Source organism: Mytilus californianus, unplaced genomic scaffold, assembly GCF_021869535.1.
Source record: "Mytilus californianus isolate M0D057914Y unplaced genomic scaffold, xbMytCali1.0.p SCAF_13, whole genome shotgun sequence".
Lineage (NCBI taxonomy): Eukaryota > Metazoa > Mollusca > Bivalvia > Mytilida > Mytilidae > Mytilus > Mytilus californianus.
In genome coordinates, this window is record NW_026262615.1 from 27,262,541 (window position 1) to 27,278,587 (window position 16,047).

The 16,047-nt window shown below is 30.9% G+C and overlaps 1 protein-coding gene across 1 annotated transcript in view; it reads right to left on the reverse strand.

Moving 5' to 3' along the window:
* LOC127723909 (uncharacterized) overlaps positions 1 to 16,047 on the reverse strand; it is a 55,847-nt gene that overhangs the window by 17,520 nt on the left and 22,280 nt on the right. Inside the window, exons 8-9 of the mRNA XM_052230625.1 lie at positions 1,599 to 1,663; positions 243 to 358 (exon numbers count right to left, since the gene is read on the reverse strand). Of these exons, the coding sequence (XP_052086585.1) occupies positions 243 to 358; positions 1,599 to 1,663 (181 nt within the window). The remainder of the gene's footprint in view (positions 1 to 242; positions 359 to 1,598; positions 1,664 to 16,047) is intronic.

Consider the following 16,047-nt stretch of genomic DNA (forward strand, 5'->3'; position numbering starts at 1 on the left):
CAACCCCCCCATCCCAAAAATACAAAAAAAAAAAAACGGAGATGAACGAAGTGACACATCCACCAGAAACACTGCTTTTCCATAACTTGTTTCTTACTATTTAACTGTTTGTAGGTAACTTATATAATTTAATTTTAATTAATTAATTAATAGGGTTGACACTTTTTGTACCTTCACTCTACATATAAAGACCACCAGCAATGGTATTGAACAATATTGCAATTCTAACTAAGAAAACTCACTGTATACAAGTATCTATCATTGAACCATATATCACGTCGTTACTGCTGTAGAGTCCTTTAGAAAATGCCGGCCATAAATACAACATTCCTGTAGTTCTGTTAATATAATATTCTCCCTGCAAAAACGGAAAAAGAGTTAACAAATTATATCGCCATTACTAAAAGTTAGGTACCAACTAAAAAGTAAAATAACAAAAATACCGAACTCCAAGGAAAATTCAAAACGGAAAGTGGAAAACAACTGCCATATTCCTGACTTGGTAAAGGCATTTCCTTATGTAGAAAATGGTGGATCAAACCTGCTGTTATAGCTAGCTAAACCTCTCATTTGTATGACAATCGCATGAAAATCTATTATATTGACAACAAAATTCCTCTTTTGTTTCTTTTCCAGTGATAAATCAATTGGTTCAAAGTCTGTTTTTTTTTGGTTAATCCGTTGCAACGCGTTTTATATAACTATGACAAGGATACAAATATAACCCATGGTTAAGAAAAGATCGTTATCAATATCAACCAACGAGGTCAACGTAATAGATCCCAACATACCATGATGATAACAAGAACCTCCCCCCCCCCCCCCCCCCAAAAAAAAAGAAAGGATTGATACCAACATCAACCAACAATGTTAACCTAATTGGTCCCTCCCAACATATCATGATGATAACAAGACCCCCACTCCCCCCCCCCCCCCCCAAAAAACAAAAAATAAACCACCGATAAATACCAATATCAACCAACGAGGTTAACCTTATAGATCCCAACATAGCATGATGATTACAAGATCCTTCCCCAGCATTGATATCAAAATAACCCAACGATGTGAATCTAATAGATACAAACAGACCACGATGATAACAGGGACCATGCATTCTCTCTCAAAGGATGAATACCAACACTAACCAAAGAGGTTAACCTAATAGATACCAACATACCATGATGATAACAAGGATAATTCTCCCCTAAAGCATTGATACCAACATCAATCAACGAGATTTACCTTATTGATCACAACATACCATGTGGATAACAAGGACCATTCTCCCCGAAAGGAGTGATACAAACATCAATCAACGAGGTTAACCAAAATATTCCAACATACCATGCTGATAACAAGGACCATTCTTCGACAAAGGATTGATACCAACTTCCACCAACGAGGTTAAACTAATAGATATAAAAATACCATGATGATAACAAGAATCATTCTCATCCAACGGATTGATACCAACATCAATCAACGAGGCTAACCTAATAGATGTCAAAATACCATGATGATAGAACCGTTCTTCCCCTCCCCCTCCTAAAAAACAGAAATAAAATAGAAATGTTTTATTTAAAAGGAATGTTACTTACGGGTTCATCAATTTCATCTAAAATGTTGATAAATCTGAAATATCCTCCACCAGGGTGCGTTTGTCCTAAAATAATTAACTTATTATGTGAGATGTAAAGTGTTATATTCCTTGTCTTAAGCCATGAAATTGTTATCAATATAATTTGGTGTACGCCAGCACGTGTTTTGTTTTCATTATCAGTGGTGCTAGAATCAAAACAGTTGGAATGTCAAATCAAAGACGACGTGCTAAACATTTAAATCCTAAAATTACGAAAATTATTTGTCGTTAGTTGCTGTTGGCCATACTTATTTACAAATTATCAAATCTTTATTACCGGTGTAAATATATCAACACACTCTATTAATGAGTTGCTTGATTTCTGCCAGCGGTACTAATAACAACAACAACAAAACACAGTACATATCGTAGAGTTTTCACACTTACTGAAAACTAATTCAAAACAATGTGTTCCCAGACTTAAATATTAATTCAATTTAGTCATTCTAGTATTCTTCCAACGAATTTAATGAGAAACAAAACATCATCAGAAATCCTAGAAACGCATGACCATGTACAACACCATTTGAAACGTTAATTTTGATTGGATAAGGCCCGAGAACACAGTTATTTCGTAGTGCATTTCTTTTAGACAATAAATTCAAATTAAAAAAATCGCACCTGCTCAATCTCAAAAAGATTTTTACAGTGTAGTGTACTACTATTGATACAAATAATATCAAAATTATAGAAACTTCTACCAGCTCTAACTCAAAATATTGACAATTTTGTGTTAAGGGGGGCTAAAATTCAGTTTGACAGCTTCAGACATTCTAATTTTGGACCTTTTTTAACTGGACCAAATCACTACTTAAAATAAAGATTCAGCACCCAAATTTTTTTAACATGTAATTTCATGCCCTTACTTAATATTTCATGCATAAAATATCAAGAAATAAATTGGGAAAGTGTATCCAAAAAAAATGCAAGTTATACACTGTTCACACTAGGGACTATATTTGTAGACAACGAAAACCAAAGGACGATAACTGTGTCCTTGGACCTAATAGGATAGAAAGACTTGACCAATTTTAATAAAACTTTGCCTGACCTAAGCTTATGCAATTATAAGATAGTTGGCCAAGTTTCATGGCCATAGGATATATATTATAGAAACTAGGGCCATTTTAATATTGAAATTTGGTGGTTTATTTTTGACGTTTAAATCAAATATTTTCAACTGTCAAGATTTTGGCCTAAAAAATTTAAATATTGCAAAAATTTACAGTTATTCAAAAGTCAAATTTATATGAGCCTGTGCCTGAAAATAGAGATTTTTCGAATTAAGGGAAGCCTTACATAAACATGCATTTTTTTTCAACCAATTTGAAGTTTTTGATGTTTTTTAACCATACATTATTCTTCCATATATATTAAATGTACTTTAAATGTAAAGAAAAGTTACAAAAAGCATACCACATGAGTATAAAATGGTCTTAGGCCATGTAAGACTGAGAATTATTTCGAGTCGATTTAGGCCGTAGCCCATATTTACATATAAAAATGCACACAGAGGCTATAAGAAATTGAAATTTGTTACTTTTTGCTCATTTCTATGCTAAGATGTCATGATACAAGAAGTCTAATTGCAAAAGGACTCTTGAATTCAACTTTTTTTTGCGGACAGTATGGTCTGATGACCAGTTTTTCACTTTTCAATGGAAAACTTGCATGTAGTTTTAGTCTCATTTGGCATATATTTGAACCACTTACTATCCTAAAGAAGAAAATTATGGTAGCATATGAAATGAATAGGGTGTACTGATCATTGTAAAGTGTTTTTTTTTACAGATTTAGTGAAATATTTGTGATGGACTACAGATTTTATGTACAAAGCTCTTCACATTTCACATACATCAAACAGGCCGTTTAACCAGGGACATAAATACAAATATTCTGCACATTTTTTCTGTGATAATCTACTTTTCTCTAGATTCCGAGTTCACAAATGGTTAATTAAATTTGATTTAAGCATAGAAACACAAATATCAGGAACATAAAAAGCTGTCAGATAGAAAGTCAGCATGGCTCTTAGGCATAAAATGGAAACTGCTTTAAAATGCTTATTTTAGCCGTATAATGCCAAAATGGGACATTTTAACAGAATTTCTGTCAAAGAAAGATGTAAATCCTTTACTTTTATTGAGTTTGACAAATTGAAACCAGCAAACCATTCAGGAAAGTTGCCAAAGTACAGAATCTACATTTATGGAATTCATCTCTTAGGCCCGAGAACACAGTTATTTCGTAGTGCATTTCTTTTAGACAATAAATTCAAATTAAAAAAATCGCACCTGCTCTATCTCAAAAAGATTTTTACAGTGTAGTGTACTACTATTGATACAAATAATATCAAAATTATAGAAACTTCTACCAGCTCTAACTCAAAATATTGACAATTTTGTGTTAAGGGGGGCTAAAATTCAGTTTGACAGCTTCAGACATTCTAATTTTGGACCTTTTTTAACTGGACCAAATCACTACTTAAAATAAAGATTCAGCACCCAAATTTTTTTAACATGTAATTTCATGCCCTTACTTAATATTTCATGCATAAAATATCAAGAAATAAATTGGGAAAGTGTATCCAAAAAAAATGCAAGTTATACACTGTTCACACTAGGGACTATATTTGTAGACAACGAAAACCAAAGGACGATAACTGTGTCCTTGGACCTAATAGGATAGAAAGACTTGACCAATTTTAATAAAACTTTGCCTGACCTAAGCTTATGCAATTATAAGATAGTTGGCCAAGTTTCATGGCCATAGGATATATATTATAGAAACTAGGGCCATTTTAATATTGAAATTTGGTGGTTTATTTTTGACGTTTAAATCAAATATTTTCAACTGTCAAGATTTTGGCCTAAAAAATTTAAATATTGCAAAAATTTACAGTTATTCAAAAGTCAAATTTATATGAGCCTGTGCCTGAAAATAGAGATTTTTCGAATTAAGGGAAGCCTTACATAAACATGCATTTTTTTTCAACCAATTTGAAGTTTTTGATGTTTTTTAACCATACATTATTCTTCCATATATATTAAATGTACTTTAAATGTAAAGAAAAGTTACAAAAAGCATACCACATGAGTATAAAATGGTCTTAGGCCATGTAAGACTGAGAATTATTTCGAGTCGATTTAGGCCGTAGCCCATATTTACATATAAAAATGCACACAGAGGCTATAAGAAATTGAAATTTGTTACTTTTTGCTCATTTCTATGCTAAGATGTCATGATACAAGAAGTCTAATTGCAAAAGGACTCTTGAATTCAACTTTTTTTTGCGGACAGTATGGTCTGATGACCAGTTTTTCACTTTTCAATGGAAAACTTGCATGTAGTTTTAGTCTCATTTGGCATATATTTGAACCACTTACTATCCTAAAGAAGAAAATTATGGTAGCATATGAAATGAATAGGGTGTACTGATCATTGTAAAGTGTTTTTTTTTACAGATTTAGTGAAATATTTGTGATGGACTACAGATTTTATGTACAAAGCTCTTCACATTTCACATACATCAAACAGGCCGTTTAACCAGGGACATAAATACAAATATTCTGCACATTTTTTCTGTGATAATCTACTTTTCTCTAGATTCCGAGTTCACAAATGGTTAATTAAATTTGATTTAAGCATAGAAACACAAATATCAGGAACATAAAAAGCTGTCAGATAGAAAGTCAGCATGGCTCTTAGGCATAAAATGGAAACTGCTTTAAAATGCTTATTTTAGCCGTATAATGCCAAAATGGGACATTTTAACAGAATTTCTGTCAAAGAAAGATGTAAATCCTTTACTTTTATTGAGTTTGACAAATTGAAACCAGCAAACCATTCAGGAAAGTTGCCAAAGTACAGAATCTACATTTATGGAATTCATCTCTTAGGCCCGAGAACACAGTTATTTCGTAGTGCATTTCTTTTAGACAATAAATTCAAATTAAAAAAATCGCACCTGCTCTATCTCAAAAAGATTTTTACAGTGTAGTGTACTACTATTGATACAAATAATATCAAAATTATAGAAACTTCTACCAGCTCTAACTCAAAATATTGACAATTTTGTGTTAAGGGGGGCTAAAATTCAGTTTGACAGCTTCAGACATTCTAATTTTGGACCTTTTTTAACTGGACCAAATCACTACTTAAAATAAAGATTCAGCACCCAAATTTTTTTAACATGTAATTTCATGCCCTTACTTAATATTTCATGCATAAAATATCAAGAAATAAATTGGGAAAGTGTATCCAAAAAAAATGCAAGTTATACACTGTTCACACTAGGGACTATATTTGTAGACAACGAAAACCAAAGGACGATAACTGTGTCCTTGGACCTAATAGGATAGAAAGACTTGACCAATTTTAATAAAACTTTGCCTGACCTAAGCTTATGCAATTATAAGATAGTTGGCCAAGTTTCATGGCCATAGGATATATATTATAGAAACTAGGGCCATTTTAATATTGAAATTTGGTGGTTTATTTTTGACGTTTAAATCAAATATTTTCAACTGTCAAGATTTTGGCCTAAAAAATTTAAATATTGCAAAAATTTGCTTTTTAAATACTCTTGAATTTAATATAATAAGTATTAAAAGCAACAGAACACTCATTTGATTTATCAGATTTATTACAGTTATTCAAAAGTCAAATTTATATGAGCCTGTGCCTGAAAATAGAGATTTTTCGAATTAAGGGAAGCCTTACATAAACATGCATTTTTTTTCAACCAATTTGAAGTTTTTGATGTTTTTTAACCATACATTATTCTTCCATATATATTAAATGTACTTTAAATGTAAAGAAAAGTTACAAAAAGCATACCACATGAGTATAAAATGGTCTTAGGCCATGTAAGACCGAGAATTATTTCGAGTCGATTTAGGCCGTAGCCCATATTTACATATAAAAATGCACACAGAGGCTATAAGAAATTGAAATTTGTTACTTTTTGCTCATTTCTATGCTAAGATGTCATGATACAAGAAGTCTAATTGCAAAAGGACTCTTGAATTCAACTTTTTTTTGCGGACAGTATGGTCTGATGACCAGTTTTTCACTTTTCAATGGAAAACTTGCATGTAGTTTTAGTCTCATTTGGCATATATTTGAACCACTTACTATCCTAAAGAAGAAAATTATGGTAGCATATGAAATGAATAGGGTGTACTGATCATTGTAAAGTGTTTTTTTTTACAGATTTAGTGAAATATTTGTGATGGACTACAGATTTTATGTACAAAGCTCTTCACATTTCACATACATCAAACAGGCCGTTTAACCAGGGACATAAATACAAATATTCTGCACATTTTTTCTGTGATAATCTACTTTTCTCTAGATTCCGAGTTCACAAATGGTTAATTAAATTTGATTTAAGCATAGAAACACAAATATCAGGAACATAAAAAGCTGTCAGATAGAAAGTCAGCATGGCTCTTAGGCATAAAATGGAAACTGCTTTAAAATGCTTATTTTAGCCGTATAATGCCAAAATGGGACATTTTAACAGAATTTCTGTCAAAGAAAGATGTAAATCCTTTACTTTTATTGAGTTTGACAAATTGAAACCAGCAAACCATTCAGGAAAGTTGCCAAAGTACAGAATCTACATTTATGGAATTCATCTCTTAGGCCCGAGAACACAGTTATTTCGTAGTGCATTTCTTTTAGACAATAAATTCAAATTAAAAAAATCGCACCTGCTCTATCTCAAAAAGATTTTTACAGTGTAGTGTACTACTATTGATACAAATAATATCAAAATTATAGAAACTTCTACCAGCTCTAACTCAAAATATTGACAATTTTGTGTTAAGGGGGGCTAAAATTCAGTTTGACAGCTTCAGACATTCTAATTTTGGACCTTTTTTAACTGGACCAAATCACTACTTAAAATAAAGATTCAGCACCCAAATTTTTTTAACATGTAATTTCATGCCCTTACTTAATATTTCATGCATAAAATATCAAGAAATAAATTGGGAAAGTGTATCCAAAAAAAATGCAAGTTATACACTGTTCACACTAGGGACTATATTTGTAGACAACGAAAACCAAAGGACGATAACTGTGTCCTTGGACCTAATAGGATAGAAAGACTTGACCAATTTTAATAAAACTTTGCCTGACCTAAGCTTATGCAATTATAAGATAGTTGGCCAAGTTTCATGGCCATAGGATATATATTATAGAAACTAGGGCCATTTTAATATTGAAATTTGGTGGTTTATTTTTGACGTTTAAATCAAATATTTTCAACTGTCAAGATTTTGGCCTAAAAAATTTAAATATTGCAAAAATTTGCTTTTTAAATACTCTTGAATTTAATATAATAAGTATTAAAAGCAACAGAACACTCATTTGATTTATCAGATTTATTACAGTTATTCAAAAGTCAAATTTATATGAGCCTGTGCCTGAAAATAGAGATTTTTCGAATTAAGGGAAGCCTTACATAAACATGCATTTTTTTTCAACCAATTTGAAGTTTTTGATGTTTTTTAACCATACATTATTCTTCCATATATATTAAATGTACTTTAAATGTAAAGAAAAGTTACAAAAAGCATACCACATGAGTATAAAATGGTCTTAGGCCATGTAAGACTGAGAATTATTTCGAGTCGATTTAGGCCGTAGCCCATATTTACATATAAAAATGCACACAGAGGCTATAAGAAATTGAAATTTGTTACTTTTTGCTCATTTCTATGCTAAGATGTCATGATACAAGAAGTCTAATTGCAAAAGGACTCTTGAATTCAACTTTTTTTTGCGGACAGTATGGTCTGATGACCAGTTTTTCACTTTTCAATGGAAAACTTGCATGTAGTTTTAGTCTCATTTGGCATATATTTGAACCACTTACTATCCTAAAGAAGAAAATTATGGTAGCATATGAAATGAATAGGGTGTACTGATCATTGTAAAGTGTTTTTTTTTACAGATTTAGTGAAATATTTGTGATGGACTACAGATTTTATGTACAAAGCTCTTCACATTTCACATACATCAAACAGGCCGTTTAACCAGGGACATAAATACAAATATTCTGCACATTTTTTCTGTGATAATCTACTTTTCTCTAGATTCCGAGTTCACAAATGGTTAATTAAATTTGATTTAAGCATAGAAACACAAATATCAGGAACATAAAAAGCTGTCAGATAGAAAGTCAGCATGGCTCTTAGGCATAAAATGGAAACTGCTTTAAAATGCTTATTTTAGCCGTATAATGCCAAAATGGGACATTTTAACAGAATTTCTGTCAAAGAAAGATGTAAATCCTTTACTTTTATTGAGTTTGACAAATTGAAACCAGCAAACCATTCAGGAAAGTTGCCAAAGTACAGAATCTACATTTATGGAATTCATCTCTTAGGCCCGAGAACACAGTTATTTCGTAGTGCATTTCTTTTAGACAATAAATTCAAATTAAAAAAATCGCACCTGCTCTATCTCAAAAAGATTTTTACAGTGTAGTGTACTACTATTGATACAAATAATATCAAAATTATAGAAACTTCTACCAGCTCTAACTCAAAATATTGACAATTTTGTGTTAAGGGGGGCTAAAATTCAGTTTGACAGCTTCAGACATTCTAATTTTGGACCTTTTTTAACTGGACCAAATCACTACTTAAAATAAAGATTCAGCACCCAAATTTTTTTAACATGTAATTTCATGCCCTTACTTAATATTTCATGCATAAAATATCAAGAAATAAATTGGGAAAGTGTATCCAAAAAAAATGCAAGTTATACACTGTTCACACTAGGGACTATATTTGTAGACAACGAAAACCAAAGGACGATAACTGTGTCCTTGGACCTAATAGGATAGAAAGACTTGACCAATTTTAATAAAACTTTGCCTGACCTAAGCTTATGCAATTATAAGATAGTTGGCCAAGTTTCATGGCCATAGGATATATATTATAGAAACTAGGGCCATTTTAATATTGAAATTTGGTGGTTTATTTTTGACGTTTAAATCAAATATTTTCAACTGTCAAGATTTTGGCCTAAAAAATTTAAATATTGCAAAAATTTGCTTTTTAAATACTCTTGAATTTAATATAATAAGTATTAAAAGCAACAGAACACTCATTTGATTTATCAGATTTATTACAGTTATTCAAAAGTCAAATTTATATGAGCCTGTGCCTGAAAATAGAGATTTTTCGAATTAAGGGAAGCCTTACATAAACATGCATTTTTTTTCAACCAATTTGAAGTTTTTGATGTTTTTTAACCATACATTATTCTTCCATATATATTAAATGTACTTTAAATGTAAAGAAAAGTTACAAAAAGCATACCACATGAGTATAAAATGGTCTTAGGCCATGTAAGACCGAGAATTATTTCGAGTCGATTTAGGCCGTAGCCCATATTTACATATAAAAATGCACACAGAGGCTATAAGAAATTGAAATTTGTTACTTTTTGCTCATTTCTATGCTAAGATGTCATGATACAAGAAGTCTAATTGCAAAAGGACTCTTGAATTCAACTTTTTTTTGCGGACAGTATGGTCTGATGACCAGTTTTTCACTTTTCAATGGAAAACTTGCATGTAGTTTTAGTCTCATTTGGCATATATTTGAACCACTTACTATCCTAAAGAAGAAAATTATGGTAGCATATGAAATGAATAGGGTGTACTGATCATTGTAAAGTGTTTTTTTTTACAGATTTAGTGAAATATTTGTGATGGACTACAGATTTTATGTACAAAGCTCTTCACATTTCACATACATCAAACAGGCCGTTTAACCAGGGACATAAATACAAATATTCTGCACATTTTTTCTGTGATAATCTACTTTTCTCTAGATTCCGAGTTCACAAATGGTTAATTAAATTTGATTTAAGCATAGAAACACAAATATCAGGAACATAAAAAGCTGTCAGATAGAAAGTCAGCATGGCTCTTAGGCATAAAATGGAAACTGCTTTAAAATGCTTATTTTAGCCGTATAATGCCAAAATGGGACATTTTAACAGAATTTCTGTCAAAGAAAGATGTAAATCCTTTACTTTTATTGAGTTTGACAAATTGAAACCAGCAAACCATTCAGGAAAGTTGCCAAAGTACAGAATCTACATTTATGGAATTCATCTCTTAGGCCCGAGAACACAGTTATTTCGTAGTGCATTTCTTTTAGACAATAAATTCAAATTAAAAAAATCGCACCTGCTCTATCTCAAAAAGATTTTTACAGTGTAGTGTACTACTATTGATACAAATAATATCAAAATTATAGAAACTTCTACCAGCTCTAACTCAAAATATTGACAATTTTGTGTTAAGGGGGGCTAAAATTCAGTTTGACAGCTTCAGACATTCTAATTTTGGACCTTTTTTAACTGGACCAAATCACTACTTAAAATAAAGATTCAGCACCCAAATTTTTTTAACATGTAATTTCATGCCCTTACTTAATATTTCATGCATAAAATATCAAGAAATAAATTGGGAAAGTGTATCAAAAAAAAATGCAAGTTATACACTGTTCACACTAGGGACTATATTTGTAGACAACGAAAACCAAAGGACGATAACTGTGTCCTTGGACCTAATAGGATAGAAAGACTTGACCAATTTTAATAAAACTTTGCCTGACCTAAGCTTATGCAATTATAAGATAGTTGGCCAAGTTTCATGGCCATAGGATATATATTATAGAAACTAGGGCCATTTTAATATTGAAATTTGGTGGTTTATTTTTGACGTTTAAATCAAATATTTTCAACTGTCAAGATTTTGGCCTAAAAAATTTAAATATTGCAAAAATTTGCTTTTTAAATACTCTTGAATTTAATATAATAAGTATTAAAAGCAACAGAACACTCATTTGATTTATCAGATTTATTACAGTTATTCAAAAGTCAAATTTATATGAGCCTGTGCCTGAAAATAGAGATTTTTCGAATTAAGGGAAGCCTTACATAAACATGCATTTTTTTTCAACCAATTTGAAGTTTTTGATGTTTTTTAACCATACATTATTCTTCCATATATATTAAATGTACTTTAAATGTAAAGAAAAGTTACAAAAAGCATACCACATGAGTATAAAATGGTCTTAGGCCATGTAAGACCGAGAATTATTTCGAGTCGATTTAGGCCGTAGCCCATATTTACATATAAAAATGCACACAGAGGCTATAAGAAATTGAAATTTGTTACTTTTTGCTCATTTCTATGCTAAGATGTCATGATACAAGAAGTCTAATTGCAAAAGGACTCTTGAATTCAACTTTTTTTTGCGGACAGTATGGTCTGATGACCAGTTTTTCACTTTTCAATGGAAAACTTGCATGTAGTTTTAGTCTCATTTGGCATATATTTGAACCACTTACTATCCTAAAGAAGAAAATTATGGTAGCATATGAAATGAATAGGGTGTACTGATCATTGTAAAGTGTTTTTTTTTACAGATTTAGTGAAATATTTGTGATGGACTACAGATTTTATGTACAAAGCTCTTCACATTTCACATACATCAAACAGGCCGTTTAACCAGGGACATAAATACAAATATTCTGCACATTTTTTCTGTGATAATCTACTTTTCTCTAGATTCCGAGTTCACAAATGGTTAATTAAATTTGATTTAAGCATAGAAACACAAATATCAGGAACATAAAAAGCTGTCAGATAGAAAGTCAGCATGGCTCTTAGGCATAAAATGGAAACTGCTTTAAAATGCTTATTTTAGCCGTATAATGCCAAAATGGGACATTTTAACAGAATTTCTGTCAAAGAAAGATGTAAATCCTTTACTTTTATTGAGTTTGACAAATTGAAACCAGCAAACCATTCAGGAAAGTTGCCAAAGTACAGAATCTACATTTATGGAATTCATCTCTTAGGCCCGAGAACACAGTTATTTCGTAGTGCATTTCTTTTAGACAATAAATTCAAATTAAAAAAATCGCACCTGCTCTATCTCAAAAAGATTTTTACAGTGTAGTGTACTACTATTGATACAAATAATATCAAAATTATAGAAACTTCTACCAGCTCTAACTCAAAATATTGACAATTTTGTGTTAAGGGGGGCTAAAATTCAGTTTGACAGCTTCAGACATTCTAATTTTGGACCTTTTTTAACTGGACCAAATCACTACTTAAAATAAAGATTCAGCACCCAAATTTTTTTAACATGTAATTTCATGCCCTTACTTAATATTTCATGCATAAAATATCAAGAAATAAATTGGGAAAGTGTATCCAAAAAAAATGCAAGTTATACACTGTTCACACTAGGGACTATATTTGTAGACAACGAAAACCAAAGGACGATAACTGTGTCCTTGGACCTAATAGGATAGAAAGACTTGACCAATTTTAATAAAACTTTGCCTGACCTAAGCTTATGCAATTATAAGATAGTTGGCCAAGTTTCATGGCCATAGGATATATATTATAGAAACTAGGGCCATTTTAATATTGAAATTTGGTGGTTTATTTTTGACGTTTAAATCAAATATTTTCAACTGTCAAGATTTTGGCCTAAAAAATTTAAATATTGCAAAAATTTGCTTTTTAAATACTCTTGAATTTAATATAATAAGTATTAAAAGCAACAGAACACTCATTTGATTTATCAGATTTATTACAGTTATTCAAAAGTCAAATTTATATGAGCCTGTGCCTGAAAATAGAGATTTTTCGAATTAAGGGAAGCCTTACATAAACATGCATTTTTTTTCAACCAATTTGAAGTTTTTGATGTTTTTTAACCATACATTATTCTTCCATATATATTAAATGTACTTTAAATGTAAAGAAAAGTTACAAAAAGCATACCACATGAGTATAAAATGGTCTTAGGCCATGTAAGACTGAGAATTATTTCGAGTCGATTTAGGCCGTAGCCCATATTTACATATAAAAATGCACACAGAGGCTATAAGAAATTGAAATTTGTTACTTTTTGCTCATTTCTATGCTAAGATGTCATGATACAAGAAGTCTAATTGCAAAAGGACTCTTGAATTCAACTTTTTTTTGCGGACAGTATGGTCTGATGACAAGTTTTTCACTTTTCAATGGAAAACTTGCATGTAGTTTTAGTCTCATTTGGCATATATTTGAACCACTTACTATCCTAAAGAAGAAAATTATGGTAGCATATGAAATGAATAGGGTGTACTGATCATTGTAAAGTGTTTTTTTTTACAGATTTAGTGAAATATTTGTGATGGACTACAGATTTTATGTACAAAGCTCTTCACATTTCACATACATCAAACAGGCCGTTTAACCAGGGACATAAATACAAATATTCTGCACATTTTTTCTGTGATAATCTACTTTTCTCTAGATTCCGAGTTCACAAATGGTTAATTAAATTTGATTTAAGCATAGAAACACAAATATCAGGAACATAAAAAGCTGTCAGATAGAAAGTCAGCATGGCTCTTAGGCATAAAATGGAAACTGCTTTAAAATGCTTATTTTAGCCGTATAATGCCAAAATGGGACATTTTAACAGAATTTCTGTCAAAGAAAGATGTAAATCCTTTACTTTTATTGAGTTTGACAAATTGAAACCAGCAAACCATTCAGGAAAGTTGCCAAAGTACAGAATCTACATTTATGGAATTCATCTCTTAGGCCCGAGAACACAGTTATTTCGTAGTGCATTTCTTTTAGACAATAAATTCAAATTAAAAAAATCGCACCTGCTCTATCTCAAAAAGATTTTTACAGTGTAGTGTACTACTATTGATACAAATAATATCAAAATTATAGAAACTTCTACCAGCTCTAACTCAAAATATTGACAATTTTGTGTTAAGGGGGGCTAAAATTCAGTTTGACAGCTTCAGACATTCTAATTTTGGACCTTTTTTAACTGGACCAAATCACTACTTAAAATAAAGATTCAGCACCCAAATTTTTTTAACATGTAATTTCATGCCCTTACTTAATATTTCATGCATAAAATATCAAGAAATAAATTGGGAAAGTGTATCCAAAAAAAATGCAAGTTATACACTGTTCACACTAGGGACTATATTTGTAGACAACGAAAACCAAAGGACGATAACTGTGTCCTTGGACCTAATAGGATAGAAAGACTTGACCAATTTTAATAAAACTTTGCCTGACCTAAGCTTATGCAATTATAAGATAGTTGGCCAAGTTTCATGGCCATAGGATATATATTATAGAAACTAGGGCCATTTTAATATTGAAATTTGGTGGTTTATTTTTGACGTTTAAATCAAATATTTTCAACTGTCAAGATTTTGGCCTAAAAAATTTAAATATTGCAAAAATTTGCTTTTTAAATACTCTTGAATTTAATATAATAAGTATTAAAAGCAACAGAACACTCATTTGATTTATCAGATTTATTACAGTTATTCAAAAGTCAAATTTATATGAGCCTGTGCCTGAAAATAGAGATTTTTCGAATTAAGGGAAGCCTTACATAAACATGCATTTTTTTTCAACCAATTTGAAGTTTTTGATGTTTTTTAACCATACATTATTCTTCCATATATATTAAATGTACTTTAAATGTAAAGAAAAGTTACAAAAAGCATACCACATGAGTATAAAATGGTCTTAGGCCATGTAAGACCGAGAATTATTTCGAGTCGATTTAGGCCGTAGCCCATATTTACATATAAAAATGCACACAGAGGCTATAAGAAATTGAAATTTGTTACTTTTTGCTCATTTCTATGCTAAGATGTCATGATACAAGAAGTCTAATTGCAAAAGGACTCTTGAATTCAACTTTTTTTTGCGGACAGTATGGTCTGATGACCAGTTTTTCACTTTTCAATGGAAAACTTGCATGTAGTTTTAGTCTCATTTGGCATATATTTGAACCACTTACTATCCTAAAGAAGAAAATTATGGTAGCATATGAAATGAATAGGGTGTACTGATCATTGTAAAGTGTTTTTTTTTACAGATTTAGTGAAATATTTGTGATGGACTACAGATTTTATGTACAAAGCTCTTCACATTTCACATACATCAAACAGGCCGTTTAACCAGGGACATAAATACAAATATTCTGCACATTTTTTCTGTGATAATCTACTTTTCTCTAGATTCCGAGTTCACAAATGGTTAATTAAATTTGATTTAAGCATAGAAACACAAATATCAGGAACATAAAAAGCTGTCAGATAGAAAGTCAGCATGGCTCTTAGGCATAAAATGGAAACTGCTTTAAAATGCTTATTTTAGCCGTATAATGCCAAAATGGGACATTTTAACAGAATTTCTGTCAAAGAAAGATGTAAATCCTTTACTTTTATTGAGTTTGACAAATTGAAACCAGCAAACCATTCAGGAAAGTTGCCAAAGTACAGAATCTACATTTATGGAATTCATCTCTTAGGCCCGAGAA